Below are 27950 nucleotides of genomic sequence, written 5' to 3'. Positions count from 1 at the left end.
TGCGAAACAAATATTTATGAGCCACACTTTATAAGCAAATGATCATTATATTATTTAATGTTAATCTTTAATTGTAACACAGAATTTCTTAATTTCTATCATTTTAGTTCCGAATTTACCCATAATAAAATTTAGGTCTTTTATTCACTTCAGAAGAACATAAATTTAATGCATTCATTTCCCCTTAAACTGACAAAGTTTAATCGAAACGTAAGTAATTAACTCATTAAACACTCCAAAATCATAGGATATTGCAGTTTTCCTCGAATAGAATTACAACATGAATAAATTATTTAAACTTAATTATAAATGAATTTTGCCCCAATAAAAAACATCAGAAAATTAAAATATATATATATTTTTTAATTGCCTAGTAGCTCCAAATGTCGCAGGAAAAAAAATATTGTTGTGAGCTGAATATTCATTGTTCAAAGTATTCAATATCAACCAAATGAAAGATTTGAAATGAACCTTAACTGAACTGAATCACATGTGTTCTATTGCAAGTAACTTGAATGCGAATTTTCACTGATACAAACTCGAGCTGAGGCAATCAATTTTTTTTTTCAATCAATTGCAATGGGAATATTTATATCATAAAATTATCTGCATTAAAAAAATATTACAGCAAGCACCAAACTGTGTTAGTTTCATGTTGTTATGTAGTGCACTAATTCTGAATGGCATCTTGTTAGATAACGATCACTGAGCCATACGTTTTGTTCTTCACCCTTATAAGATTATGGCCCAATCCCTGTATGTTTAACAAGAGCGTTACGCACTTCGTTTGTGGTATGGAACGATTTTGAAATATTTTTAACAATATACTAATAATAAATATTCCAAACAAGTGACCATTTTAAAATATCATGCGATAATTTAAAATTAGATATCATGCATTTTTTATGCTTGCATTATTTGTGTAAATTAGATGACCTATATTATGTTTTTGTTTAATCTACATAGGATATATCAATTATTTATAGAAAATTTATTCATTAAAAAAACTTTCATATCAATGCCGGAAAATTCTTCGAGTGTTCAAATGTCATTGATCAGACATTTTGAAGCGAGTGTACGCTGGTTTCACGGGTATCAAAATATTCAGGCATTTTATTATGCTTGTGTTGATACGATTAACTTTCGGTTAAATCCTGAACATCCACAGTTTCTTTTAATCGATAGAAGAAATACATAGCAAAGAAACTGCCCTCGTAGGTAAGGTTGTCAGCTGCAAATTGTTTTATGTTTGATAAAGGAATACGAGGGGAAGGCTTGATATCAAGCTACAACTTTCTGTATATTATCCTCAGTCATATGAACATTAACCAACGGACTAACATTTTCCGGCTCGAAAATCCCCCTGAAGAAGACAAGCTTATGCAATTGAGAAGTACCAGGAAGTTATTGAGGAAAGAAGCAGTTATAGCTGCGACAATCTACTGCATTATCTACGTTCAAAGTTGCAAAATTAGGTTATATCAACAGAGAATAAAATTTTCGTCAAAAACAATTTTAACGAATAATTTTTTCGAAGCAATCCACCGCATTTTGCAACAACTCCCTATAAATTAACGCGCACCCATTTTATACAAGCAGTATTTGTAAGAAAATGAACTTTATGAACCGTTAGCTTCCGGGAACCCAGAGTAGAATAACGACAGTCTGCCTGTCTCTTCACAACAGAGAAATAATTTTATCTGAAAATTTTCGAGTCGAATGACCAAAATGACCATTGGCAGTGGATGCGGCCAACAAGCTTCTTATAATAGATATGCATCTCATTGCGCCTGCCATCAAATTAATGACACATGCAATTGAAACAAAGATTGCAATTTATATAAGAGAAGAGTAATTTCTATGACACTTAGGGATACGTTACCTCCTTTAATGCTTAGAAACAGACTTAAAGCTGTATGTGGGAGAATTACCAGAAGAATGTCGGGATGGTATTATATAATGAAATAATTAAAATGATCTTCCCGAAAAGATTACCTGTCTCTGGCATTAAGAAGTTCGTTGATATACAGGCTTCCTCGACATGCTAATGCACCACCTACTGAAAACTACCAGCCAGTGAGTTTAAAAGCTCGCGAAATAAAAATTTAATTCAAGGATTTAGTACTTCCAATTGCAGAGAGTTGAGTTTACGAAAATGACTACAAGATAACTTGACCTCATCTTGTGGTCGCTCCCGCAGACAATTATAATGGGGAAATTATTCATTGTAAATCAAGAAAATTAGTGAAACAAATGGGGTTTAGCGATTAGAAGGAGTGAAGAGACAATATCTTCTAATTTTTGACGTGTCAACTATCTAGAGGCGTGGAAGACATCCAGCCAATTTAGACAGAATCTAGTAATAGCGATGACGTTAGGAAGAAAGTAGACGGCTTTTAAAAGGCGGTGATTGTCCCTAAGAGAAGATTCTTCCACTGTAAGGAAGTGACATGGACAATTCTGCAGCGACATGAACAATTCTGCAATGACATGAACAATTCCGCAATGACATGAACTATTCTGCGGCGACATGAACAATTCTGCAATGACATGAACTATTCTGCGGCGACATGAACTATTCTGCAGTGACATGAACTACTCTGATCACCTGATGTGGTAGAATATTTCACTGAGAACTACTCGGCGGCAGCTAACGATGTAGATACGATGCGTGTGAGTCCATAGATTTTATACTACGTGACACTATGGGTAATATAAATGACGGAAAATGCCACTATTCGAGTGTATAGGTATATTTTTGATAGAATTTTAAACTAAATTATAAAATTGATTCATTCCGCGGCAAGAATAACAAGGTCTAACAAGATTTTTGATAATGATCTGAACTGTGAAGGTTTACAAATTGCACATATGATATCAATCTAGTAATAGTAACAGAATTGTGATCCAGTTAAAAAATCTGACCCGTGATGGTGACGCAATCTAAATACAAGTGCCGTATCATGACAGCGTCGAGTGACGCATCATGACGCGTCGAGGGGCGTATCATGACACGTCGAGTGACGTATCATGACGCGTCGAGCGACGTATCATGACAGCGTTGAGTGACGTATCATGACAGCGTTGAGTGACGTATCATGACAGCGTCTCATCGAGTGACGTATCATGACGCATCGAGTGACGTATCATGACTCATCAAGTGACGTATCATTACTCATCAAGTGACGTATCATGACGCATCGAGTGACGTATCATGACGCATCGAGTGACGTATCATGACTCATCGAGTGACGTATCATGACGCATTGAGTGACGTATCATGACTCATCAAGTGACGTATCATGACTCATCAAGTGACGTATCATGACTCATCGAGTGACGTATCATGACGCATCGAGTGACGTATCATGACTCATCGAGTGACGTATCATGACGCATCGAGTGACGTAAAGGCACAAAAGAACGTGCTGCCAGATCGAGACTCCCACAGGTCAATGGACAAGAGAAGGTCTTTGTCGTCATTGCATCAAGTCTTCGACAAGGTTGTCGGATCATGAGTAACGTGATTGGTTTCGTCATGAGTTGCCAAATTGTAAGATCATTATCAACATTATGAGTTTTACGTCATGTGTCAGCATGTGTCATGGTGGGTGTTAAGATCGTGATCAACAATATCAAAAAAGATCGTGATCAACACGTTGTTTCTAGAAAGCGTCGTCACGTCTCAGGATATTCAGGTTCTCACCCACCTTGTTGAATCAAAATTTAGAGTCGTCTCAGCATCTGATTACTCGAATCAGAAGCTGACACGCCTCTAAATTTTATTCGGGTAGTCACGGGACATCCAAAGATAGAGACATTCTATAGGTGTCTCTAGTCTATTGGTCTCATTACCTACTAGAGTAAAGCATAGCTTGTGCATTTGTGAACTACTCTAACTCCTTCACCGCATACCGCGATTCATCGAAGGGGTGATCAAATTCTAAATCATATTATCGATGATCGTTAATTCATTAGCCAATCAGTCTACAGGTTTGAAACTGAGCTGCACAATACACAAGAAAAATAATTCCAGTTTACCAACATTTAGTATTGTGAAACCATTAAATTTTTTCAGTTATTTGTTCACTGAGCTTGACGGGACATATCTTACAATGGGTACAATTATACCAATTCAGGGGAAGGAATGCATCGTGAATGATTTCAAGAACGGATTTGTGATTGACTGCTGCTGAATAAACGTCATCTTAATAACTCTCTAATTTGACCCCGCTCCGAGATTCGGTCCTTAAAACTTGAATAACTTAATTGAATATAAAACATTCTTGTGCACACCTTGAGATTAATAATCGCTCGCGCACACACACACAATGTAGTTTACGTCCATTGAAAGGCCAAAACTTTTATTTTGGTTTGCAAACGCTCGTCATCCTCCACGCGCCTTGCTTCTTCTATTGATGATTGTTTCCAGAATAACAACTTTCAATGGTCGGTTCTTATCTTATCTGCAAGGTCTTTTTCCCCTCCAGGTTTTCCCCGAACTGCACCAAACTTCCTTCAAATATTATTCCACGCAAAAATTCTCTATGTTGTTTACAAACTATCACCATTCCATTTGAAATCCGACCGCACCATGCCGTATGGAATCATTTTCATCGTGATATATTTTAAAGTTTGCATCACGTTAAATGTGTCTACATTTTTTCCATTAATTCTTTGCATGAACATTTTCCAAACGATTTAGTTAGGAACTCGTTTCTATGAGAACTTAATTCCTTCAAACGTCGCACGATTGTTCTTGAAGAATAGCTTGGAATATATCTGCACTGATATTCCACTTTCAATTTAGTTTTTTTACTAAACCATTTATTATTCATAGTTTCTTCATTATATCAATCTTTTTTGTTATCAGTTGTAGAAATCACATGATTGGCGAGAAAAATTTGTATCCTGGCACAGCAAATATTTTCTTCTGTGAGTTAGGGTCATATTATTTTAAAAAATTACACTAATCTGCTTGATTTATCAATACCATAATGAGACAAAAAAGGATCAAAATTAAAGTTAATCAGCGAAGCAAGCGTAAGTTCAAAGCAGATCATAAGCTCTAAGACGTCTGTGAAACTCATACAGTAGATAACTGCCAGGATGGCTGACGTATATAAGATGAACTGATGGCATATGACAAATATTTTACAGAATACGGCACAGTTGCCATGCGTTTTCGTGAGCAGTTGTGGAGAAATTGTGCATCCGGTGGAGTCCTTGAAAATGTGCTCCCCAATGCATGTGAAGATTTAAATCCAGGATTGGCCAAGTGATGGTAGCCCGACGCGAACAGTGACGTGTAGAGCTACACCCGCGACGAGGGTGGTTGTGGGTGACATGGACAAGAGAAGGTCTGTTTAGTCACTGCCTCTTCTTCGACAAGGTTGTTGAATCATGAGTAACGTGATAGGTTTCGTCATGAGTTGCCAATCCAAGAGGGGAGAGGGGAAATGTGCGGGGAAGAGGAAGTGTGCTAAAAAGAGTGAAGAGAAAATGTGCGAGAAAAAAAAGAAGGAAGTATGCAAAGGATAGTGATGGCAAGTCGCAAGAAAAAATTTGTTAAAAATAGAGAAGAATAATTGGTGATAAAAAAGGAAGTGTGCGAATAATAATGGAGGAAAATACGCGATAAAGAGACAGAAGAAGTGTATAATGAATAATAAATGAGAATTCGCAAGAAAAAGAAATGTAACTCTGCAAATAAAGCAGAGGAGTAAGAGTAAATCAAGAAGGAAGTATAGCAGAGACGTAGTGAGATCAGAGAGGACATGGAACTGGGTGAAAATGGAAGAAAATATGAGGGAAGGAAGTGGGAGGGGAAAAGTGAAGGAACACAAGGGATATGGACAAAAAATTCGCCGAAAAAATTAAAGCGAAACAGAGTGAGAAAATGGACAAATCTGGAAGACTAAGGTGAAGGAATATTATGTATGGGTGATGAAAATAAATTAGTTTAAAGCATCGATGAGACTGAAAGGAAAGGATGAATTGAGAGTTTATAAGATAGATAGGGAAGGCGGAACAGAAAATCTATCAAAAATAAAGAAATTGCTGCACTGAAGAAGCAACACTTACGAAGATATTCAAAAAGGAAGACAGCAAAAGCATCATGGCGAAGACCGATCGGACTGATTAATGTTAGGACATAGGAAAATTAAACTAGATTAAAATACGATGCAGAGGCAAGAAATGAAGACAGCGAGTGTCAGTAAAGAGGCGGGTCAGGAGAGGCGTAAGGCCCACGATGCCTCCTTGGCCTCGGAGGCCGAGGCAGAGTGAAGGCAGTGAAGGAACTCGGCGGGGACGGCGAAGAAAGGTCCCCCGAGTTCACCATATAATTGGGACGAATTGGCTGGTGATAATGATGATACTGAGGCTGCTGTTGATTATTCTGATGATACTGTTGTTGTTGATGGTGTTGATGCAGGTGCTGTTGATGGTGCTGGGTGTACTGAGGGGTGTGGGGGATGGGTCGGTTGCCGGGGGTGTAGTTTGGGGTGGCCACACCTCTTGCTGACTGCGTCTCGTCTGAATAAAATGCGTTATTATTGAAGCTGTTTTCCAACGTTTTTTTAGACTACGATCAGTAGTATAGATAATAGGTGTACCGTCACACTTTGCATAAACAGCTTAAATCATAGGCCACCACAACCATTTACCCGAATCTTGTCTAACAAAATTAACCAATTACCCCTGAATAAAACCTATTCATTTACTCACAATCTTATTTCGAATATTACCCATCGTAACACTTTGCATAAACAGCTTAAATCATAGGTTTCCGATAATATCATTTACCCACAATCATTTACCCCGAATCTTGCCCAACAAAATTAACCAATTACCTTCAATATTAATACGAACAATTACCCCCGAATCTGCATAAACAGCTTAACAGGTTTTTCGGTTAAAGAGTGTAGTAAAATCGGGGTAAATGATCGTTAACCCATGATTTCGGAGGTAATTGGTTAATTTTGTTGGGTAAATGATCGGTATCCTGTTAAGCTGTTTATGCAGATTCGGGGGTAATTGTTCGTATTAATATTGAAGGTAATTGGTTAATTTTGTTGGGCAAGATTCGGGGTAAATGATTGTGGGTAAATGATATTATCGGAAACCTATGATTTAAGCTGTTTATGCAAAGTGTTACGATGGGTAATATTCGAAATAAGATTGTGAGTAAATGAATAGGTTTTATTCAGGGGTAATTGGTTAATTTTGTTAGACAAGATTCGGGTAAATGGTTGTGGTGGCCTATGATTTAAGCTGTTTATGCAAAGTGTGACGGTACACCTATTATCTATACTACTACGATCAATTATTGAATTTAGGTGAACTATGAGCAAATTACAGACGAATATTCACGTTTGTCCACGAATTAATTAATTAACTAATTAATTAGCATATGAAGTTGAGCTTTTAATAAATGATCATATACCACTCGTAAACATTCGATATTATTGTACTAGAACATTTCATTCACACTGGGATAAGTTGTAAAGTATGAAATATTTAGCGTGTAACTGAATGAAATATTTAAAGTGTAACTCGCATCAACTAAATAAATTTTTGAATTAATCAATAAAAATTCCTAAATTTCACATATAATTTGGGAATAAGACAGTGCATTCCTGTTAAAAATTCAGTTCTTGTACAAATCTCACTTTGCAAGAAGGTGTACGGATGTCCCACTAAGGTGGGTGTCGTAGGTGGGATCTTAGCGGCAGGCAAACGCGTGGGGAAGCTGATGTTATTCCCCATGTGTCGCTTGGGGAACTCTCTGCTGCTTAGGGAAGTAGAAGGAGTGGAAGAATCCCTCTGGGGAGTTATCATCTGGGACATGATAGCTCCCAGGTAAGGCTTCCCGAACACGGGGGGATGGGGAGTCATTGGGGAAGATGCATATTGGACAACTGGGGGAGGAGGAGGAGTTGTGTCCCCATCACCACTCCCGACAACCTGAGGAGCAGTAAACATGGTACATATTCGACGAAGACTGTAAATTTATCAATTAATTTCTTTTCCTGATGATTGTTCAAAATATTGCTGCATGTAACAAGATACGAGTTCAACTGTGGGCAGTCTAAGGGTAAATTCGATATACCTGAACTTGTATATATTTTTTTCATTCGATCTTCCTAGCTAATAATTATAAAGACCAATCCAGGTACATAATATAAACATTTCTAGGTTATTTTTAAGAACAGGATAATTTTTCTGTGCGTCATTTCATCAAGAAGTTCATTGATAACACTGAGAGACGGAACGAGAGGCGGCTAATTATTAAATTATCCTTTTAAACTACTCCCAAAAAGACATTTCAAAAATCTATGAACCTTGGAAAATTTGTTCATAAAGAATCGCCGCATATAAGGGCAGGCAAACCAAATCTGGCGACTGAGGGACATCAATTCAGACTTTCGATCCATCATTTACATGTAAAACTTTCAAAGTAGTTCCATGTAAGATGCAATTTCGAAAGATTGGAATATGAAATTGTCTGCTAAACATGAACTATACTCCTGCGTAGCTTTCAAATATTTTAAATCAAATCTTGTACACTACTTGATCAACACCGCTCTTAGGTTAATCAGCTGGCTTTTTGCATAAGTTATGGCAAATTCTGTCTCGGAAAAATCAGGACTATGAGTAAAAATTACAATAGGTTATCTTGTGGTTACATTTTAACCAAAACTTTTATTTCATTTAAAAATGAAATAAAAGAAAAAAATGAAAATTTCTTTCATTTTAAATGAAATGAAAAATGAAAGTTTTTTATTTTAAATGTTCAAGATATTTCACCTGTAAGTTTGGTCTGAAGAAAGTCGTGATGATGTGAGGGTGAGATGATTGCGTTGAAGGTTGTTGTGGCATCATGGTGAAGTACTGGCCAGCGTTGGGGAGACCGTTAGCGGCGTTTAAAAAGCCCAGCGGTAGACCAACTGCCTGCACAAAATAAGCCCTCACAGAACCCAGCGGCAGATTATTCACCCACTACACAAAAACTCTACTGAGCCCATCGGGAAACCAATCACCCGTTACACAACGTAGCGAGATCTATCTGGCTGGAGTGTGACGGGGTTGAGAGGAGCGAGGTCTACCTGGCTGGAGTGTGGCGGGGGTCTAGAGGAGCGAGGTCTACCTGGCTGGAGTGTGTCGGGGGGTAGAGAGGAGCGAGGTCTACCTGGCTGGAGTGTGGCGGGGGGTAGAGAGGAGCGAGGTCTACCTGGCTGGAGTGTGGCGGGGGGTAGAGAGGAGCGAGGTCTACCTGGCTGGAGTGTGGCAGGGGTAGAGAGGAGCGAGGTCTACCTGGCTGGAGTGTGGCGGGGGGTAGAGAGGAGCGAGGTCTACCTGGCTGGAGTGTGGCGGGGGTTAAGAGGAGTGAGGTCTACCTGGCTGGAGTGTGGCGGGGGTTGGGGGCGGGGCAGTAGTACGTAGTGCCCCCGGACTCCTGTGCGGACGGTGGGGCTGTAGGACGGACCCCTGCTCCATGGTACCCCATCATGGAGAAGCCTCCGGGGAGGTATGACCCTCCTGACCCTGATATGGGGTTGCGGGGTTAGAAAATTATGCGCGCATAATATTGAGCCGCAATAAATTTTTATTGACAGCTGATGGATAAACTATAAAATGTGAAATAAATCTGTATGATAGTATGATACTAAGAAAGCCGTTATTACCATCAAAACACACACAAACTTTTCAGAATATTTAAACATTGCGTTGACTGCTGGATCAGCAGCTTATAGTTCTTTTAAGGTGACAGTGATAGTTTGTGTTAGCAAATGTTGGGCGTGAACAAATTGATTTGCAAAATTATATTCACGTTTATTTTCTTATAACACTCATGCATCACTGCCAGGCATGGCAGGTTTTAAAATCAGTAATATATTCGGCCCACATGCCATCAATGCCATTAGCCGGGACTAAGCACCGCATAGCCACAACACCAGTGCCGCTCACTTTGCCATCACGGCCTGGATGCGGCTCTGCTCCAGCGCCAACGAGCGGCCCTAACTCCTGCTCCAACCCGGTGAAAATTTACCGACGCGGCAGCTTCTGAATTAGATTACCAGAAGCTGGGGCAACTCTAAATTTTGTGAGGAAATGTGGTCTTTAAAACTGTGCCGCGGCGCTGTTGTGACGTCAAGCACTAACGATAGGCTCACACCTATAAATAATACCTGCACACTTATTTTAATGAATATGAGACAACAATTCACCTGACGCCATACTGGGGATGGCAGGGTCCACCGCTGCGGCTGAGGGGGGAAGACCCATGCCTCCTGAGGATGCCCCACTCATGAGTCCCATGGACCCTGTCGTACCCTGAGTGAGGATACATTGAATTAAAGTGAGGAATTACAACGCGAATTCATGTTCCCAATGACAGCTTGTTGAGCAAGGAAGTATGATGGACGCGGGGATAATGAAGAAAACACAAGGATGGAATAGGAATCGGGCTGAATTTGAAGGAATGATAACGCAAAAGCGTTTTGAAGTATGAAGTATGTTAAAGTAAACACGTGATAATGTAGGAAATATGATTTAGTAAAGTCATGATAAGGTATTTATGAGATAGGGTAAAGACTTAACAAGGAAGGAGTTATGTTATAGGAACGATATGATGAGGCATTTAGTTTGGTGAGATGAGATCGATGGTGTGATCAACTAAAGACATGATTAAGGCGAAATTAAAATGAAGTAAGGGCATCATAAAGAAGGAGGTATGACTTAGTAAAAGCATAATGAAGTAATAGAGTTTATTAACTAAGAAGTACGATGAACTGAGAAGCGTAATGCACTTTTCGGTATGATAGAAATAAAAGAATAAATATCTACCTAGCCAGCCCCTGGAGAGGAAAGTGAGGAGAAGTTGGAAGTTATAAATTTTAGTTAATGAAGCGAGGAGAAGTTAGTAGCAATGCAAGTTAGATGAGATTAAAAAGCAAAGAAAATGCCAAGAAAATTCACCATATCGATATTGAAAACGTTTCGGAATCCAGCTCCATCATCAGTTCGACTAAACTAAAAATGAATAAAATCACTTTAAAAGTCAAAATTCAATAGACAGACATAAATCATTTCGCTATAATGTTAGGTATTGTTTAGGTTTTATGTCTGCCTATTGAATTTTGACTTTTAAAGTGATTTTATTCATTTTTAGTTTATTCGAACTGACGATGGAGCTGGACTCCGAAACGTTTTCAATATCGATATGGTGAATTTTCTTGGCGTTTTCTTTGCTTTTAAATTTCTTGTGAACTTGCGATATAAGCAAACTAATTGTAAGGGAAATTCACCAGTTTTGATTTCGGTTACTTAAATTTATTTTTGTGTCGTAAGTTTTACGGCTGTTTGTAGGGTTGGCAACCGTGCTATCTGATGACGTGGCTCCGTTAACTACCTTTGCCGTTAACTACCTTTGCCGTTAACTACCTTTGCTATGTACTATCACTGTGCGATAATTACTAGGATCTTTTCAACCTTATATATCAGTGTTCAATTTACGTGCTTTGTTCAATAAATAATTATTTAGTATGCTTTCATTTCTCCTTTGTTAAGATCGGTGGCAGTATAGGGTTAATTGTCGAATCTACTTGGAGTCGTCCTTTACTTGAACCTTACACTAATAATATAAGTTAGAAGAGTTATCGGTAAGTGAGGAGAAGAAATTACCAGTAATAAGTTGAGGAGCGCCGAAAGTAGCGCCAGGAAAGAAAGAGCTGGTATTCCAGTAAGCTAAGAAAAATGGATTGCATGTAAAAAATATTAGACAAGGGGGACTTACCTGTACAGCAGAAGGAGGAGGGTAGACGTATTTGATGGTACCTCCGCAGGGAGCTGTGGTACCAGACATGTAGTACAGTGTCTGTGAAGAGGAAGTGATTTAGTAACAAAATGTTTACAAAAGTTATGCAAAATGTATTCATGTTAAAGTGAGTCATAAGGCTTTATTAGTAGCAGGGTAGAACATTTACAAATAATTAAGTGGTAACATAATTAGGTGTATTACTATAAATCTAATAACTTATAATTGAGTATTCGTCATAATGGCAGGAATGGTAATTTATAATAATGCATAACTTATTGGTATACACTGTACAGATGTTAAACAGATGTTAATTTGCAATGAAGCTACAAAAATTCCAGAATAAATAGGGATTGTGTGGGGAGTGTGGATGTAGCCTCACCTGCGGGTAATGTCGGGGCAGCAGGTAAGTCTGGGGATGTGGTGGGGCCTCGGCCTGCAAATCCCCAGAGCTGAGGCTCATTCCCCGCATCTGAGACGTGGCCTCATTCAGGCCGGAGTCCTGGCACAGAAAGAAAGTAATTCAGTTTTCTTCATTTGTCAGTTACTTTGAGTTAAAGAGGATATAGGAATAAGGAACACTAATATATTGAATTGAATTTCTCTTATCCCAACACTTGAGAACACGCAAAAAAATGAAAAAAATAATATGCTTTTTACCAGTTAAGACAAAGCCTAAAAAATTCGGAGCTTCTATAATGATACATTAAAAGGACCAAAAATGAAAGGAACCCTCGATGTAACTAACGAAATCAGGATATGACAGTGGGTGGCGATGGACTTTCAAATAACAAAGGGTTCAATTAATTAATTGATTATTCACGCGGATTGAAGAAGTTTCAGGTGAAAATATTCTCACCACGGAGCAGGTACGGCCAGCCTCCTGCATGGAGTAGTAGGGGGAGGAAGGATTGCAGGAGTGGCCTCCTGCTCTAGGTAGAGTGGCAACACTTCGTGCAGATGGTGGTGCAGGAGGAGGACTACTGCAGGTACTGGCAGCTCCTGCAGCAGAAGGAGCAGGAGGGCTGCAGGAGGCGATAGTTCCTTCAGGCAAATCGCCACCGCGGGACACGCGGCCTGAGGATACCAGAGTCGCTGGAGACGTCGTAGCGTCGGCATCCTTCGCATCCTTCTTGCTACCATCGCAAGATCCTGTTTGAAATATATTTAAAATATATCTATGTTTCATGACGTAACAACTGTATCACTGGTATCATTGTGATGTAAGTAATTTTCTCTGTAAATTTGTACAAAAAAAACTTTTCAATGTTCCGTATGAAATAAATGTGATTCAATATATGAAAAGTTATCATTGTTTATAAACGTGTCCACCTCTTAAAGGAGCTGAGAATATGTACAAAAATATGATCATGAATTATAAGATGACTTTTCAATATTAAAAAATTTAATTTCAGACAGTGGACAAAACTACACGGCTTGCACTGCGAGTATTTAATTATCTATGATGAATGCTTCTTCATACAAAACTCCGCGGATTTTAGTACCAGCATTTAATGACCTATATTCGTGACCTTCTCATATAAAACTCTACGGATTTCACTTCCAGTATTCAATTACCTATATACATCATCTTCTCACGAAAAACTTTACGGATTTTACTACCAGTATTCAACTACTCATATGGGAGGCATTGACGCTCATAACTTCACGGGTTTCACTACCAGCATTTAATTACTTATTCATGTGGCCTCCTTCCATGAAATTCTACGGGTTTTATTACCAGAATTTAATTACTTATTTGCACGACCTTCTTTCATGAAACTGCATGGGTTTCAATGCCAGCATTTAATTACCTGTCTTTATTGAGCTTGTAATCATGGACTTATAATTGCTGGCTCAAAGGACACAAAAATTGTAGCACCAGTTTAGATTGCAATACTGCAATGTAACTGAGTACTATTAAAGTACAAACATGTAGCAAGAGTTGGAGGTAACAGGGATGCAGTACTTTACAGCAGATTTTAATGCAACAAAAATTATATTGCAACGAGAACCCATTTCAGCTAGATGAGTCTAGAAAGCATCACACGCAAAATACCACACAGTTTCTAAATTTTTATTTACATCGTTTATATTTTTTAGTTTTATTTTAGTCAATTTATTTATCTTAAAAATGCATTGTAAGTCTATGTACGCAAGCCTCACCATCGGGGTCGGGTATGTGGGTAGGGGGAGACGTGATCCCCCCATCCCTAGGGGGTGAGGGAGTGAGGGGATAGTAGGGAGAATGTTGGGGTGCCACCTCGCACTCCACCAGCCCTGGGATGATTAGTACAATTAATTGAAGGTTATCTTCAATAATTAAGGATAATAATTAAGGAATATCTACTACACACTTACTGATTCTACAGTAACAAGTTCATTATTTCGTAACATGAAGTCACTAAAGTTAGTTCACAATTTTGTGGTAGAAAACTTTTAACTTAAAATTTTTTTTAAGTAAAACGATTACGGGGTTTTTGAATAGAGAAAATGGGAGGCCGGTACTGACCGTCATGCTGGCAGGGGAGGCTGGTACTGACCGTCATGCTGGCAGGGGAGGCTGGTACTGACCATCATGCTGGCAGGGGAGGCTGGTACTGACCGTCATGCTGACAGGGGTGGTGTAGGGGTGAGTGGTGCTGTGATGCAGAGGGTGGGGGGCAGGGGGGAGGCAGCAGATGTGGGGGGTTGCTGGGGTCGTAACGGTACACCGAACCGTCCTGGTTGACGTACGGCTGACCCGTCTGTGGGGCAGAAAAGTGAGTCAATTCGGGTAAACTGGAGTGAAATAAGGTATATTTGGTAAAACTGGGATCAACTATGGGTTATCCCGGGCTAAAGTAATAGGGCAACATGGGGCAGCGCGCCCCCCCTTTTTTTAAACTAAATTTTTTATGAAGTTTCAATTGATACGAGGTGGTTCTTTGTTTTGTTTAAAGGTACAACTAATGAGGAATGTATGATGTGAATTAGACGCCTATATGTTCATTCAATTTTTAATGAAACACTGTTTTGTAAAAAGTGTCAAAATGGGCTTATTGCCCCACCCCTGGGGCAATGGGCCCATGGGCTTGGGGCAAGGCGCCCACCCATGGTCCCTTTACCACAAATGCATATTTTACGTTTAAAAATGATAAAACAACACTTTACAGTTAAAAATAAGAAAATGCAATAAAAAATATGACATTCACTCATTCATTAACAACTCAAAAAATCATATACTTAACTTGAAAAAAATATACTCTTGGCTTAAAAAAAATACTGACGTGAAGAAAAATATTTCATTGACATAAAAATATATATCCTTGACTTGAAAATATATCCTTGCGATAAAAAATTCGTCCTTGACATGAAAAAATTTATCCTTGACTAGAAAAAATATATTTAGTTGATCAGAAAAAAACTTCGTTCCAGTTTCGTCCATAATCCAGATATTATGTGCAGAGAAATCGTACCTAATCGTGACTTCAGCCAACGCCATAAAAACTCTCATCAACTTTTGGCTCAAATTGGTGTTGACTGAAATCAACTTTTGGCAAGTCAAGAGTCAATAACTCGAAAAGTGGTCATAAATACGCACAACTAGAAACTAAACCTGCTGCCTTGAGGCGGCAAATAAAAAATCATGCAATATGAAGTGTAATTTGTAATTCAAAAAGCTAGTCATAGTTTGAAACGGTCATTGAGACAAATCTAATGATGTATAACACGCGACTTTACCATGGGCGCTTTGCCCCGTGACACGCGTGGGCCCGTTGCCCCATTAGGTATCATTTCAATTTATATCGTGTCAACATTTTATTTTAAAAGCTAATAGTCTAAACTTGGTCTCAAAATTATCCCTATAAATATTACTTTGAAAAAATAATTCAAAGTAATTTCAAAATCTTCATCTATAGTAATGAAAAAAAACTTTATTTAGCGGCAAAAAAATTTTTATCTGGACTAAAACAGTTATTCGCAAAGAACTTAATAACGCAAACACTTGGCAAAACGTAAATCTGTAACTTCATCCCAGTGAAACTGTCGACCGGCGGTAGAGAACACGGACCAATATATCTGCCATACTTAGCGAGAAACCCGCTATGGGCCCGTGACGCGCAGTGGGCTCGCTGCCCCATGTTACCCTATGATTCTTGGCCGAACTAAAACAAGTTGGATTTCAAATGGGCTTACACTTTGTAAAATGAATAATTGTCTGTATAGTGCAACGAATCTGGGTTGATCTCGGTTGAATTGAAAATTATCTGATGAAGTTATTAGTTCTCCATGAAAAAGCGGATAACATAATAAAATTTTGATGCTGGCCCGACTTTGAAATAAAAGCTAACTAGGACTCGGGAAGCTCGCAGACCCTGAATGACTCTTCGCCAAGCGTAACGACTCTACGGCCGAACCCTAGGCGGTCCCCAAATTTTGCTAGGGAAACTTTGGGCTGATTATAGCGACTTTTCGACCGAAGTCGAGAGGCGGTACTCCCAATTTTTTTTAGGGGTAGTCTTGCGTGAGCTGTGATAAATTTGCGCAAACTGAAGAAAAATCGAAGAGCAAAATAAATTTATATAAAAAATAATTTTTCTCACGCCTCCTCACCTGGGGGTTGATGAGCAGGGCCCCTGCGGGGACAACGTCCATGTCCGTCACCGCCCACATTACGTGCTCCGCTCCCTCCCCCCAACCCCCGCCCTGCAAAAATAGGCATAAACTTTTATAATTAAAGGTAACAGTAACATACTCCATTGTCATTTCTAATTTTATTCCTATTGTTATTTCTAACATTATTATTGTTGTCAATTTTAATTTCTTCCGCGTTGCCGTTTGTAATAATACAGTTACTGAAAAGCTCGCTTTTTATTGCAACGTACGGGAGGCTGGTACTGATTATCTCGACTTAGTAAAGATTACCCGCCTGAGAAGAGCATTTTCGAATAAAATACCAAATTTTATCCTATCTACTCATGTGCACGACATTCTCTGCCCTCGTTCACACCACCACACTCATATAAATGATGTCATCATGACGTAATTAAAGATTCGGTCCAAATATCATTTGTTATTTAATTTCGATCCCGAGCTACAAATAACAATCGAACAGTTAGCAAGCCTGAGAACAAAGAAATGGTGGCGTATTTACATTGTTACGCGGCTTCCATCATTCTAGAATATAATGTGAGCACTAAAATAATTAAGGCTATTGTATTATACATTGATATTATCAAGTAACGACTCGTTAACGACCACAATCGCAATACCAATGCATTTAATCGCAATTTAAGCCTATCAAAGAAACTCGAAATGTGAAAAAGCCTACATTCAGAATTAATACAATAAAATGGCAGTGCACCGCTAAATTTTGTCATAATTTGTAGTTGTTAATTTAAACTAATGACGACACGCAGTTGGTGTTGATTTTAAATCCTGAGATCATTTCATCGCAGGTTTAAAATAAACCTAAGTTGATTTGATCGCGGAATTAAAATCAATGCAGCTGATTTTAAACCTGGGCACATTCCAGAGCGCAAACCCCGGACCAGAAATGCTTTAGACGTACCGGGGGGAGATTGGAGTGATGGTGGTGGGTGGTGACGGGTGACGGGGTCGTGGAGAGGGTGTTGGAAACGTTGGTAGAGGAGGTGTCTTGGCGCTGTGTCTTGTAGCCCGAACTGCCACTCTGCTCGCTCACACGACTGCTGGTAGAGTCTGGGGGAGCGGGGGAATATGAAAGGAGGCTGTGGGTGGAGGGAAGAGGGAGTGGGAGATGCGTGAATGAGGGCAGTGGGTGAAAGAAAGGAGAAGCGGGAGGAGTGTGAACGGTGGCAGAGGGTGAAGGTAAGAGGTAGCCGTGTATGAAAAGAAGGGCTTGTGAACGGGAGCCGTGGTGGAAGGATGTGAAGGGGGAGGTGTGTGCATGGGGGCAGCGGGTGAAGAGAAGGAGAGGGGGAGTTGTTTGAATGAGGGCAGTGGGTGAAGAGAAGAGGTGGAGGAGATATTGGAATGGGGGCAGTAGGTGAAGGAAAGGGGGAGCTAGACGTTGTGGGAGAGAATAGAGAGAATGTGGGAGAAAATAGAAGAAGTAATGTGAGGTATGAGTGAATGTGAGTAGATGGCAAAGTTCTGTGAATTGGATGGGCATTGAAGGAGTGACAGGAAAGTACGGGTTGGTCAGGAATATTTAGCAAAAGAAATAAGGAAAAATGTTAAGGGAATTAGGTGAAAGAAGTCAAGAGGTCGAGGGAATAAGGATTTGGGAGGAAGAGAAAGAAAGAGCGAGGGAGACTGTGGAAAAGTTAAGAAAATCTTATCTGCAGATTAATGAGCCTCACTTCAGTTACAGAGCCTCACCCAGCCTCACTAGCCTTACCCTGCTTGGTGAGGCGCTCAGTTACTGCGAGGCCACCCCCGTAGCCACCGAAGCTGTGGCTCTTGAACACCGACGGCCTCAGCGACCGAGCGCACTCCAACGACTCCACCTTTGGAAGTCTTCCAGGCCTGGAGGAGGAGAAAGAGGAGGTGTTAGTGCTGACGTTATAGTGTTGTTGTTGAGTTTTCCAGAGTCCCGGTCACGCCAGGAAACTTGCGCTGCACAGGAAAGCCGCCACCCGAGCCGGCTCGGACCAAAGCTGTGCGACGGATGTTATGCCTGCCCGGAGCCTAGGTGCTGCCAGCTCCGGGCACTCCAGCAGCTAATGTTTGACGGTGTGGAGGTGCAGGGATCTTAGCTGAATATTCGGAAGTACTTCGGGAGACAGAGGGAGAAAAGAAGAAAAGTAACCGAACCGATTTGTTGAACTTTGAATAAGTTACGGTGTTGGCGATCCCGTAGCAACGTATACGACTTCAGAGTAGACTTGTTGTGGGAGAAAAGCAAGAACTAGTTTGTGAAGTCAGACAACTGCAGAGGTATGTGTGATATTCTAGAATTGTGGAGACATTCTACTGTCGACATTTGTCAATATGTAAATATTATATGTTTGTTGATAATAAGCGATATATCTAGTAGGGAAATTAACGGACTGATTGTAAATTTGATTTTATTCATGTAGGGAGAAGTCAACCCGGATAGAAGATCACAAGAGGCTATCAGGAAGATTCAGTATTGTGCTTATATAATCTGTTACTGTGTTGTGAGGAACATCTACTGTGCTGTGCCCTAGCATATGAAAGAAGAGAGTTCTGTACCCTATAACGATGCCCATATGTTCACGTTAACTTTGTTCAATGTTCCTAATTTAAGTATTCACTTTTCATTACTATTAAATTAATTGTGTTAAATCGAGATCATTATTTAACCTCGGCACGAAAGATCATTACAGGAGGAGTGCATGACATTGGGGCAGAAGTCCGAGTGAGTGCTGTCAAGGAGGTTTTTGTAGGAGTAGAGTGAGGGATGGTGACCACAGCGGAGTATGCTGAGGTGCACCCTGTCTGCACGGTTTAACTGCTGTTCTGTATGGCTGATGACCGGCGGTATGTCATCTATGATGTTGCTGATTGATAAATTCGAGAGCGCGTTCCAGGTTAAATGTGTGTGTATAGGTTTGATGAAGTTGGCTGGGTCTGTGGATGGCGGCAAGGAGTTAGGTGTTGTAAGATAGTAGTTTTATGGAGTGTAAACTATTTATCTAAGTGTTGGGGGTAGAGGCTGAAAGTGACGGCCGGGGTTGAGGAGGTTATAGAATGCTGATGAAAGGTATTAGGTGTCTTTCATATCTAGATGTTCTTTCAGAAAGAGGACTTTGATTTCTGCGTGGACGAGGCCGGATCGTGTAGTTCTGGTGCTGCCAAATACGATTCTGGGTGCCGTGTTTTGTATGATTTGAAGGTGGTTGCGAAGCGTGGGTGTAATTATGGGCTAGACTAGCATAGTCCAGCAGTGAACGTAAACTTGTATGTACACTCATGTGAGGGTTTCTTTGTTTTGTCCGAAGGTTGTTCCTGTGAGAGCTCAGAGTGGTTTTAACCTAGGTCTGCATTTCGTTTTGATGTTCTGTATGTGTGGCCCAAATGACATGGAAGTGGTTGAAGTGACATGTAGAATTGGTTTGGTTTCATGTGTGTGCGGTATGATGGTGGGGTTGCTTTGTGTGACTTTGAGGCTGGGTTGATGCTCCTTTGTGTGCTGGTGTTCTTACTGCTAGTATAATAGAATATCTGCTGGTCATGCTTTATTGTTGCTGTTACACCACTTTCGGCATTCTAAATCTTTCTTAGGTCACCTGTTATTTTTGCCGCCCGGCCTGTGAAAGAGTCGAGGAGATTCAGAGTTCTATATTTCGATTCAGTACTGCTGTGGTAACTACGGATTCAAAATATAAACTAGACATTATCGTAGTATCTATGATTGTATTGGTCGTAGTGGTGCCTGCGACGGGGCGGGACGTCTCACCTGAGACGGTGTTAGTCCTAGTGATGCCAGGGACTAGGCGGGATGGCTTTTCTGGGACGATGGTGGTCGTAGTGGTGGCGGGGAACAGAGCAGTACTGCTCACCTGAGACGATGGTGGTCGTAGTGGTGCCTAGAACAGAGCAGAACTGCTCACCTGAGACGGTGGTGGTCGTAGTGGTGCCGGGGACGGAGCGGGACTGCTCACCTGAGACGATGGTGGTCGTAGTGGTGCCGGGGACGGGGCGGGACGGGCTCAGCGAAGTGCCAGCAGTGGCGGTCCCGCCAGCGGTGGTCGTCGTGGCAGAAGCCGCGGCAGCGCTCGCCAAATCGAGGATCGCTGCCTCCAGCGCCTCCCTCCAGTGACGAGAACGACTGGTGACAACCAACAGGTAATCATTTACAGTAATATATAAATTCATCAATTTGGGTCAAAAGTTTTGTATCAAGGTTGAACTGCCAAAAACTTCGCCAACAACGTGACACGGACATGGCAGAAAAGTCAGACCGCTTATCAGCGTAAATTAACTGCACTCTAGACACGACCCTCCCTTCTTGGCCAAGCCTAACCTCTTGACCAAACCTCACCTCTTGACCAAGCTACACCTCTTAATCAAGCCGCATCTCTTGACCAAGCCTCACCACGGGACTAAGTCATACCTTTTGACCGAGCTTCTCCTCTTGATCAAGCCTATGTAACCTCTTGTCCAAATTTCAACTCTTGATCATGCCAAGCATCTTGATCAAGCCTCATCTCTTGACCAAGCTTCACATCTTGACCAAGCATCACCTTTTGACCAAGCCTAACCTCTTGACCAAGCCTCACCTCTTGACCAAGCCTCACCTCGTGATCAAACCTCACCTCTTGACTAAACATTCTTTTTCTGGCGCGATGGTATTCCTCCTGTCGCTCCTCGAAGCTCTTGCTGCGCCGAGGGTCGTTCAGAGGGTCGGCCAGCTGCTGAGAGGTCAAGTAGTGCCAGACTTTATAAATCAAAACAGCAAAAGCATTCGTGTTTCGAAAATCTACAGTGTAATTTTAATTATGAATATTAGATTGAAATTTATGAAATGTATAATTTATCCGACATTATTGTCTTACTTTGAAATATCATGCGTAATAGCATTCGATCATGCAGTTTCTATATCGGTGCGCATATTACACACATCCACACTTTTCCCAAAACCGACGTCTTCACACCTCGTCGCTTTTCCCTTTCTCCTACCTTGAAACCGAGGCTGTCTTCGAAGGAGGAGAACTCCCGCCTCAAGACGGACCTGCGGGGGAGGTCGTCCGGCAAGGGAGTCATCTCGTCACAGAAATGCTCTCTGAAGCGCACCTCCGGAAGCCTGAGGACGAACAACATTAGAGGCTGGCAGCGAAATAACAGTTCTTCGTAATCGGCAAGCTCGGCAGTATTGCGCCAAAAAATTAAGGGAGTTATTCACCTGGTATTCTTGGTCTTGTTGACGATGACGGCGGTACCGGCCTGGTCCACGTTGTGCTCCAGGCCAAAGTATGCAGCGCATCTATGCACCAGCATCCGGTGGTAGGAGGACATCTGCTGGAACTTGTGGTGGCTGCGCCTGAAGGATGGGCAGGGTAGGGGTTAGTACGGCATGTGGTGGTAGGAGGATATCTGCTGGACCTTGTGGTGGTTGCGCCTGAGGGATGGGTGGGGTAGTGGTTAGTACGGCATGTGGTGGTAGGAGGACATCTGCTGGAACTTGTGGTGGTTGCGCCTGAGGGATGGGTGGGGTAGTGGTTAGGGTTAGTTCGGCATTTGGTGGTAGGAGGACATCTGTTTGAACGTGTGAAGGCTTCGCATGTAGCGGCAACCATCTCGCCATAAAAAAACGCAGGTTTAGCCATGCAATGGTTCATCCTGCAATTCTACAAGCTTTCTTCAGGTTCTGTCCGTGATGATAAAGGCGTTTCCATAGATATCATTCTCTCTATGAGATGGAACTAAAATTTTAAGATCCGTCACTCGCCTTACTTGTGATCCTCTCTCTCTCTCTATCTTAATCAAGGAGCAGATCTTGCTAGCCATCTTTGACCAGGTTGATAAGCTCTTTCTCTATCTTAAGCAGTAGGTCTTACTTGTTATCTTTGATCAGGTTCATGAGCGCTCCTTTTATCTAAAGCCGAAAGTCTTACTTATTATCTTTCACCATGTTGAAGAGCTCTCACTATCTTAAGCAACAAGTCTTACTTGTTATCTTTGACCGTGTTGATGAGCTCTCTCTATCTTAAGCAGCAAGTCTTACTTGTTATCTTTGACCAGGTTGATAAGCTATCTCTCTATCTTAAGCAGCAAAGCTTACTTGTTATCTTTGACCAGGTTGATAAGCTCTCTCTCTATCTTAAGCAGCAAAGCTTACTTGTTATCTTTGACCAGGTTGATAAGCTATCTCTCTATTTTAAGCAGCAAGCCTTACTTGTTATCTTTGACCAGGTTGATAAGCTCTCTCTCTATCTTAAACAGCAAGTCTTACTTGTTATCTTTGACCAGGTTGATAAGCTCTCTCTCTATCTTAAGCAGCACCGCTCTGTCCTTCTGGTGCTTGTGCAGCGTCTGGATGATGAATTGCAACAAGTCAACGCCGCTGCTGTCGGTGTACTCCATTGATGATTCTGCACACAAACATGACGTTCTTAATAACACTTTCTCCCACATGTGAAATTAATGCACAAAATATATAAAATTATTATGAAAATTTTGTACCTCGATCCTACTGCCGATGACTTTTATTTATTAAGCGAAGCAAAAACAATGCCATTGATTAACTATGGCATGGTATGATGGTGGCGTGCGTCGCAGAAATATTTCGAACACCGGCAAAAATTATTATTTTTCATAACAAATGAGTATTTTTTCCATTTTTCAGAGAATAATAAATCATGAAATATCATTTCTGTTAAATTCGATTATTCGAAGTGAGGAAAGAGATGGAAGCGTTGGATTTCAGTAAGGAGTTCAACAATGATTATGTTCGATTAGTACTATAGCTGAACGGTGCAACAAAGCTGAACAATTTACAATAATTTCGATGCGTTCTGTACTTTAACAGTGTATACCTATTAGACAATTAAGTATTAGTTCAACAGAGTTCAGAAATTTGGCCGAAGTGCTGTACTTTATCAGTGTTCAACGGTTGAACATGTCGTGTACTTTCAGTGTATGGATAATAAACGAATAAAACGAATTAAATAGTATTTTACAAATAAGAGTACAGTAATTATATAGAGTAATTAATAATATATAATATAAAATATATAATAATTAATAATATTAATATTAATATTAATATTAATACTAATATTAATATATATTAATCAATAATATATAATAATAATAGTAATTATGCACAGATCCCTCACCTCTGGAGAGACACGGAGACGAGCCGTCGAAGGAACCCTGTAGAGATCCCTGGGAGGATCCCTGGTGGCGCAACCTCCTCCTACTTGCCATCCCTCCCGGGATTCCTACTTGGATGGGGACCGTGGGGGACACCGTGAGACTATTCCCCCCACAGTGGGTGAGAGGGACGGGTGGTAGGGGGAGGTCTGGAGGGGGTGGGGAGGCATCATCCCTCATAGCGTGGCTTCGCTGTAGCTGCTTCTGTTTCCCCAACTGTAGGCCGAAATAATATCTGAATTTTTTCGGGTAATTTTTACCTAATTTTTAAATTAAATTAAAAAGTACACAAAGGAACATCCAGCAAATTTTGCTAAACAAATTTGCTAAAAATTTTTTTCCAAATAAAATGATGGCCATCGAAATATCGATTATTGTGAGTATTTTCTCAATCTGATTAACGCGCTTGATCACGTTACTTTTATCAAAAAGCAGACATAAAATAAGTCGTCTTTGCCAATATACTTTAGAAAGGGGAATTTATCACGAACTTCCTGCCTTAAACTACATCTAAATTAATAACTAATCTGACATTATGTAATTCCATTTAAGATTATATACGGTTTTTGGTTAATTATAAAACTACGTTACATTTGTCCTGTTGCACAGTTTTTAATCAAAACTTAGAAATCAACTAAAAGCCTGAGAAACTAAACTACCGAAAAGCAATAATAGGAAATTTTACAAAATTTAAATTGTGTGCTCACCAAGAAATAACTCGCATTTAAAAGTGTGTTGCTTCTATTTTTAATTTCGTTCATCCAAATACTCAACGCAATGAAAATTTTTTTCAAACTCCTCCTTGGGCTCAACCTTTAAGAATCGAAATCAATATAATTAAAAAATTTACTTTGACGACAAAAGGCAAAAATAATTTATTTTTATCATTATAATTTTTTTCTAATTGGTTCATGTTATGCACGAGAAAATGATTTACGAATTTCATATCATCACACACTTTAAAAACTTCGATTGCAGCATACATTTGAAACATGTTCCAATTATTCCCTGAAATGTTTCATTTCTAATTTTAGTAATAAAAATTCCATGCCATTATATCAACCTAAAATGAGCTACCCCATAAAATTACCCTAAACTGAATTACCCCATAAAATAACCCCAACTGAATTACTTCATAAAATCACTCTCAGCTGAATTACTCCATGAAATGACCCTAAAATTTATTTCAAGACAAAAATTACCCTGTTCCTGAGCCCAGGGGGAGCGGAGGGAGAATCCCCCTCGAGGTGCATCGAAGGGAGATCTAGGGAGCGGCTACGGGAGGGGGAGGGACCGGGGGAAGGTCTGGGGGAGTAACCAGCCTCCCCACCACCAGGGCCTGGCCCCGTGGGGCCACACGAATGGTCCCCAGCACTGGGGGAGCAGCACGCCCCATCAACCACCTGCCCGTGGGGCTCGGCTGGGGGAGGGACTGGACTGTGACTCCCACTGGGCGGTCCTGCCTCCGCCTTATCTCCCTGTCGGGGAAAATTTTTATTTTATTTTTTATTATGTGGGTAAATTCGCGAATTTTATGTTTACTTTAAGTATAATTTTTTTATCAACGTTCTCATCTATCTCATCACGTTTAATAACTTCCTATCAAAATTTTCGTGTTTTGAGTCAGGAATTTTTGGTGGAGTTTCCTATAGCTTAATTATGGAGACGATTTATTTTAGACTCATTTATTCAATTATTAATGTAATTCGGAGTCAATTAATAGAATTCGATGTTTTTTAGAATACATGGAGTGACTATTTCAATACAGCCGGTTAAATTTAAATTCATTATTTTGATTTTATTGAAAAGGGGGAATGACCTTCACAATGACAGGAAGTCGCTAGATAATAAATTCAAAGTTTCAGAGATATCATTAAATTTTTTAGGCAAAAGCGTTTTAATAATTGTGAGGAAAATCTTTGTTATGGAAAATGATAAAGATTATGCATGTGGAGTGGAACCAGTTAGCGGAGAAAGCTAGATGGGGGAGTGGGGCTAGCTGGGGGAGTGGGGCTAGCTTGGAGTGGCGCTAGCTGGGAGTGGAGCTAGCTGGGGGCGTAGGGCCAGCTGAAGGATTGTGCTCAGTTTGGGGGAGTGGGGCAAGTTGGGGAGTGGGGCTAGCTGGGGGGAGTGGGGCTAGCCTCACCTCGCTTCCGGGCTGGTCGCCCCGGTGGGAGGCGGTGGGTGGAGCGGGGGAGCTGGATGGGGGGCTCCCTGATCCATTGTGCACCACAATGGAGGGGACTGCACCATAACAATCATCATTAAATTAATTACCTCATTACCTTTATGTTAATTAATTAACTTATTTCGTATGTCATCAACATTACATCAGCGTGTCTTAGCACTGGAATAAACTGGACAGAAAATATCGCAAAGGAAATAATTTTTTTGTGCTGGCACCATTAAAATGCTGAGTGTGAATGAGCTTAATCAACGATAACTTTCACTTTAAAAGTGCTCATAATAAAGCTTTCAATTACTATGGTTTTCCGGTTATTTAGGTTGATCGATTAAATATGCGTTAGTAATTAAACCCAATTAATGAGCTAACTAAAATGTATCTAGCAACACGATCTTCTTCATCGTATCTAAACTAGTCACGGCCATTGGGATGTGCGAATTTAAAGTTAATGATGCGCAGTCATTCTAATTTTTAGCCAATACATTTCGCGTGGGATATATCCATATATGTATATCTCAAGCGGGAAACTCATTAGGTTTATGAAACCTTACGAATTCGGAACTTCTTGGTAGTTCAACAGCGACCGTTAAAAATTTGGAAATCGTAAGTTGTATATAAATATCGATCGCAGATTTGATCTAGAAGTTAACCAGCGAATTCATGATGCGGTATCAGTTATTTAGTTTAGTACAACTGATACAGGGCTGACATTTGTTTAAAACTCTACGGGCTTTGAAACCTAAGGTTTATTTACTACACCTCGTAAACGCATAATAGAGATTGCATGAACAATATTTTGAACAATGGTAATAATATTATTAATGATAATTTACATTAATTATAAACCCTGAATCAAGAGGACATTGTTATTATCAAAGTTGTGCCTCGGCAAGTTTTTCTTCCCAATAGAAGCACAACTTATGCCGTGCAAGTCTAAGCCTAGTAAATGTCTGTGACGAGAATGAAATATCAAATTTAAAATTGGATGAAAAAACGAATTTCAAACCATAAATAAACTAACCAATTTCTCAAATTAACTAACCAATAAAAAACGTTCAGCAAGCAGAATATGGGTAAAAAATCATGCCGTTTCTTGAAGAGACCCATAAGAAAAATAAGAAACTGTGGAGCGGTAGACTTACTTTCAAGTCGCGCCATGTTCTGGAGGGATTCTCAGCAATTGAGCAACACTGGTACTAGCGGGTTGCTCCTCGAGGCCCTCGGTGTTGCCAGCTGAAGGCTCCCCATCATCTAAAGTTCTTGTCGTCTAAAGGTTTATCCGTCAGGATGTAAATTCTTCTCAGTCAGGACGGCAACGTTTGCAAGATTCCCGTCAGGTTGTTGTTACTTAGTGGTTTTTACTTCGGGATGGCAATAACAGTATATTTTCCGTCAGGACGGCAAAACTTGACAGGGATTCCCGTCAAAGAAGCAATGCTTGTAATATAATGGCAAGATTAATATAATAATGAATTATAATGTAATATAATTCTCGCCTAGAAGACACTTTTGGTGGTGCTTTACAATTTGCCTTGCAATTACAGTGAGTAATTAGTAAATTATTGCAATATATTAACAAAACTAACAACTTTAAACGTAAAAAAACTTAAACTACTTGATTAACATTGAAGTTGCAACAAATTAGAACAACTAAGAGAGTCTCGTGTGTTGTGAAACAAAGTTGTTCTAAGATTCAAACTTCCACATGATGTTTCACACCCAGACCATAGTGCTTCAGGCACGCTTTCTTAATGCCTTCGTTTCTCTGTCTCTGTAAGGAAAAACAAATGTTTATTTTGCCCTTTAACACTGAAACAATCATGAATTATTTTTACAAATCGATTTATCGACAAAATTGTGATTTCCAATGTTAGATTTCATGTTGTTGTTTTCTTCTTTTGTCTGACCTGGAACACGAGTTTCAAGTGCGCGATAAAGTCGAAAATCTACATTTTTCAAATTTTTTAACTACATTGTAACCAAGCGAAACGATCGATTTCAGAGTGACGTTTTCATTCAAAAAGCATATTACAATATATTATTATTACCAAAAAGCATATTAAATTCCTTCGGCGTTTTTTCATTTCGTTTGCATTCAATTTCCTCTAATTACAATGCTATACATTCTAAACGATA

General features: G+C 40.2%; 1 protein-coding gene across 1 annotated transcript; it reads right to left on the bottom strand.

Annotated features, from left to right (window-relative positions):
* Positions 1–5555: 5555 nt before the first annotated feature.
* Positions 5556–27554, bottom strand: LOC108675909 (R3H domain-containing protein 1). Its single transcript, XM_047884739.1, has 24 exons — positions 26957–27554; positions 25776–25873; positions 24832–25107; positions 23593–23845; positions 22707–22845; positions 21657–21794; positions 21434–21557; positions 21070–21168; positions 20416–20582; positions 20314–20340; positions 18186–18313; positions 17376–17524; positions 16418–16510; positions 14427–14568; positions 13988–14101; positions 12681–12973; positions 12204–12323; positions 11801–11881; positions 10233–10338; positions 9407–9549; positions 9111–9281; positions 8812–8955; positions 7674–7968; positions 5556–6537 (listed from the first exon to the last, which is right to left on the bottom strand). Exons 1-24 carry the CDS (start codon positions 26970–26972, stop codon positions 6215–6217), a joined length of 3639 nt encoding a protein of 1212 aa, XP_047740695.1. The 5' UTR covers positions 26973–27554; the 3' UTR covers positions 5556–6214.
* Between the last annotated feature and the right edge of the window lie 396 nt (positions 27555–27950).

Source organism: Hyalella azteca, unplaced genomic scaffold (genome assembly GCF_000764305.2).
Source record: "Hyalella azteca isolate HAZT.00-mixed unplaced genomic scaffold, Hazt_2.0.2 contig16069, whole genome shotgun sequence".
In the NCBI taxonomy this organism is placed as follows: Eukaryota; Metazoa; Arthropoda; class Malacostraca; order Amphipoda; family Hyalellidae; genus Hyalella; species Hyalella azteca.
The sequence above is the reverse complement of the archived record's forward strand: the minus strand, read 5'-3'. Positions and strand labels throughout refer to the sequence as shown.

Excerpts from the sequence above, each read along its gene's own strand:
- LOC108675909 (XM_047884739.1), bottom strand. Across the intron at positions 22,846-23,592 it reads GTCTCCGTGTCTCTCCAGAG|AATCATCAATGGAGTACACC; the intron begins GTGAGGGATCTG and ends GTTTGTGTGCAG. Across the intron at positions 9,550-10,232 it reads CATCCCCAGTATGGCGTCAG|GGTCAGGAGGGTCATACCTC; the intron begins GTGAATTGTTGT and ends ACCCCATATCAG.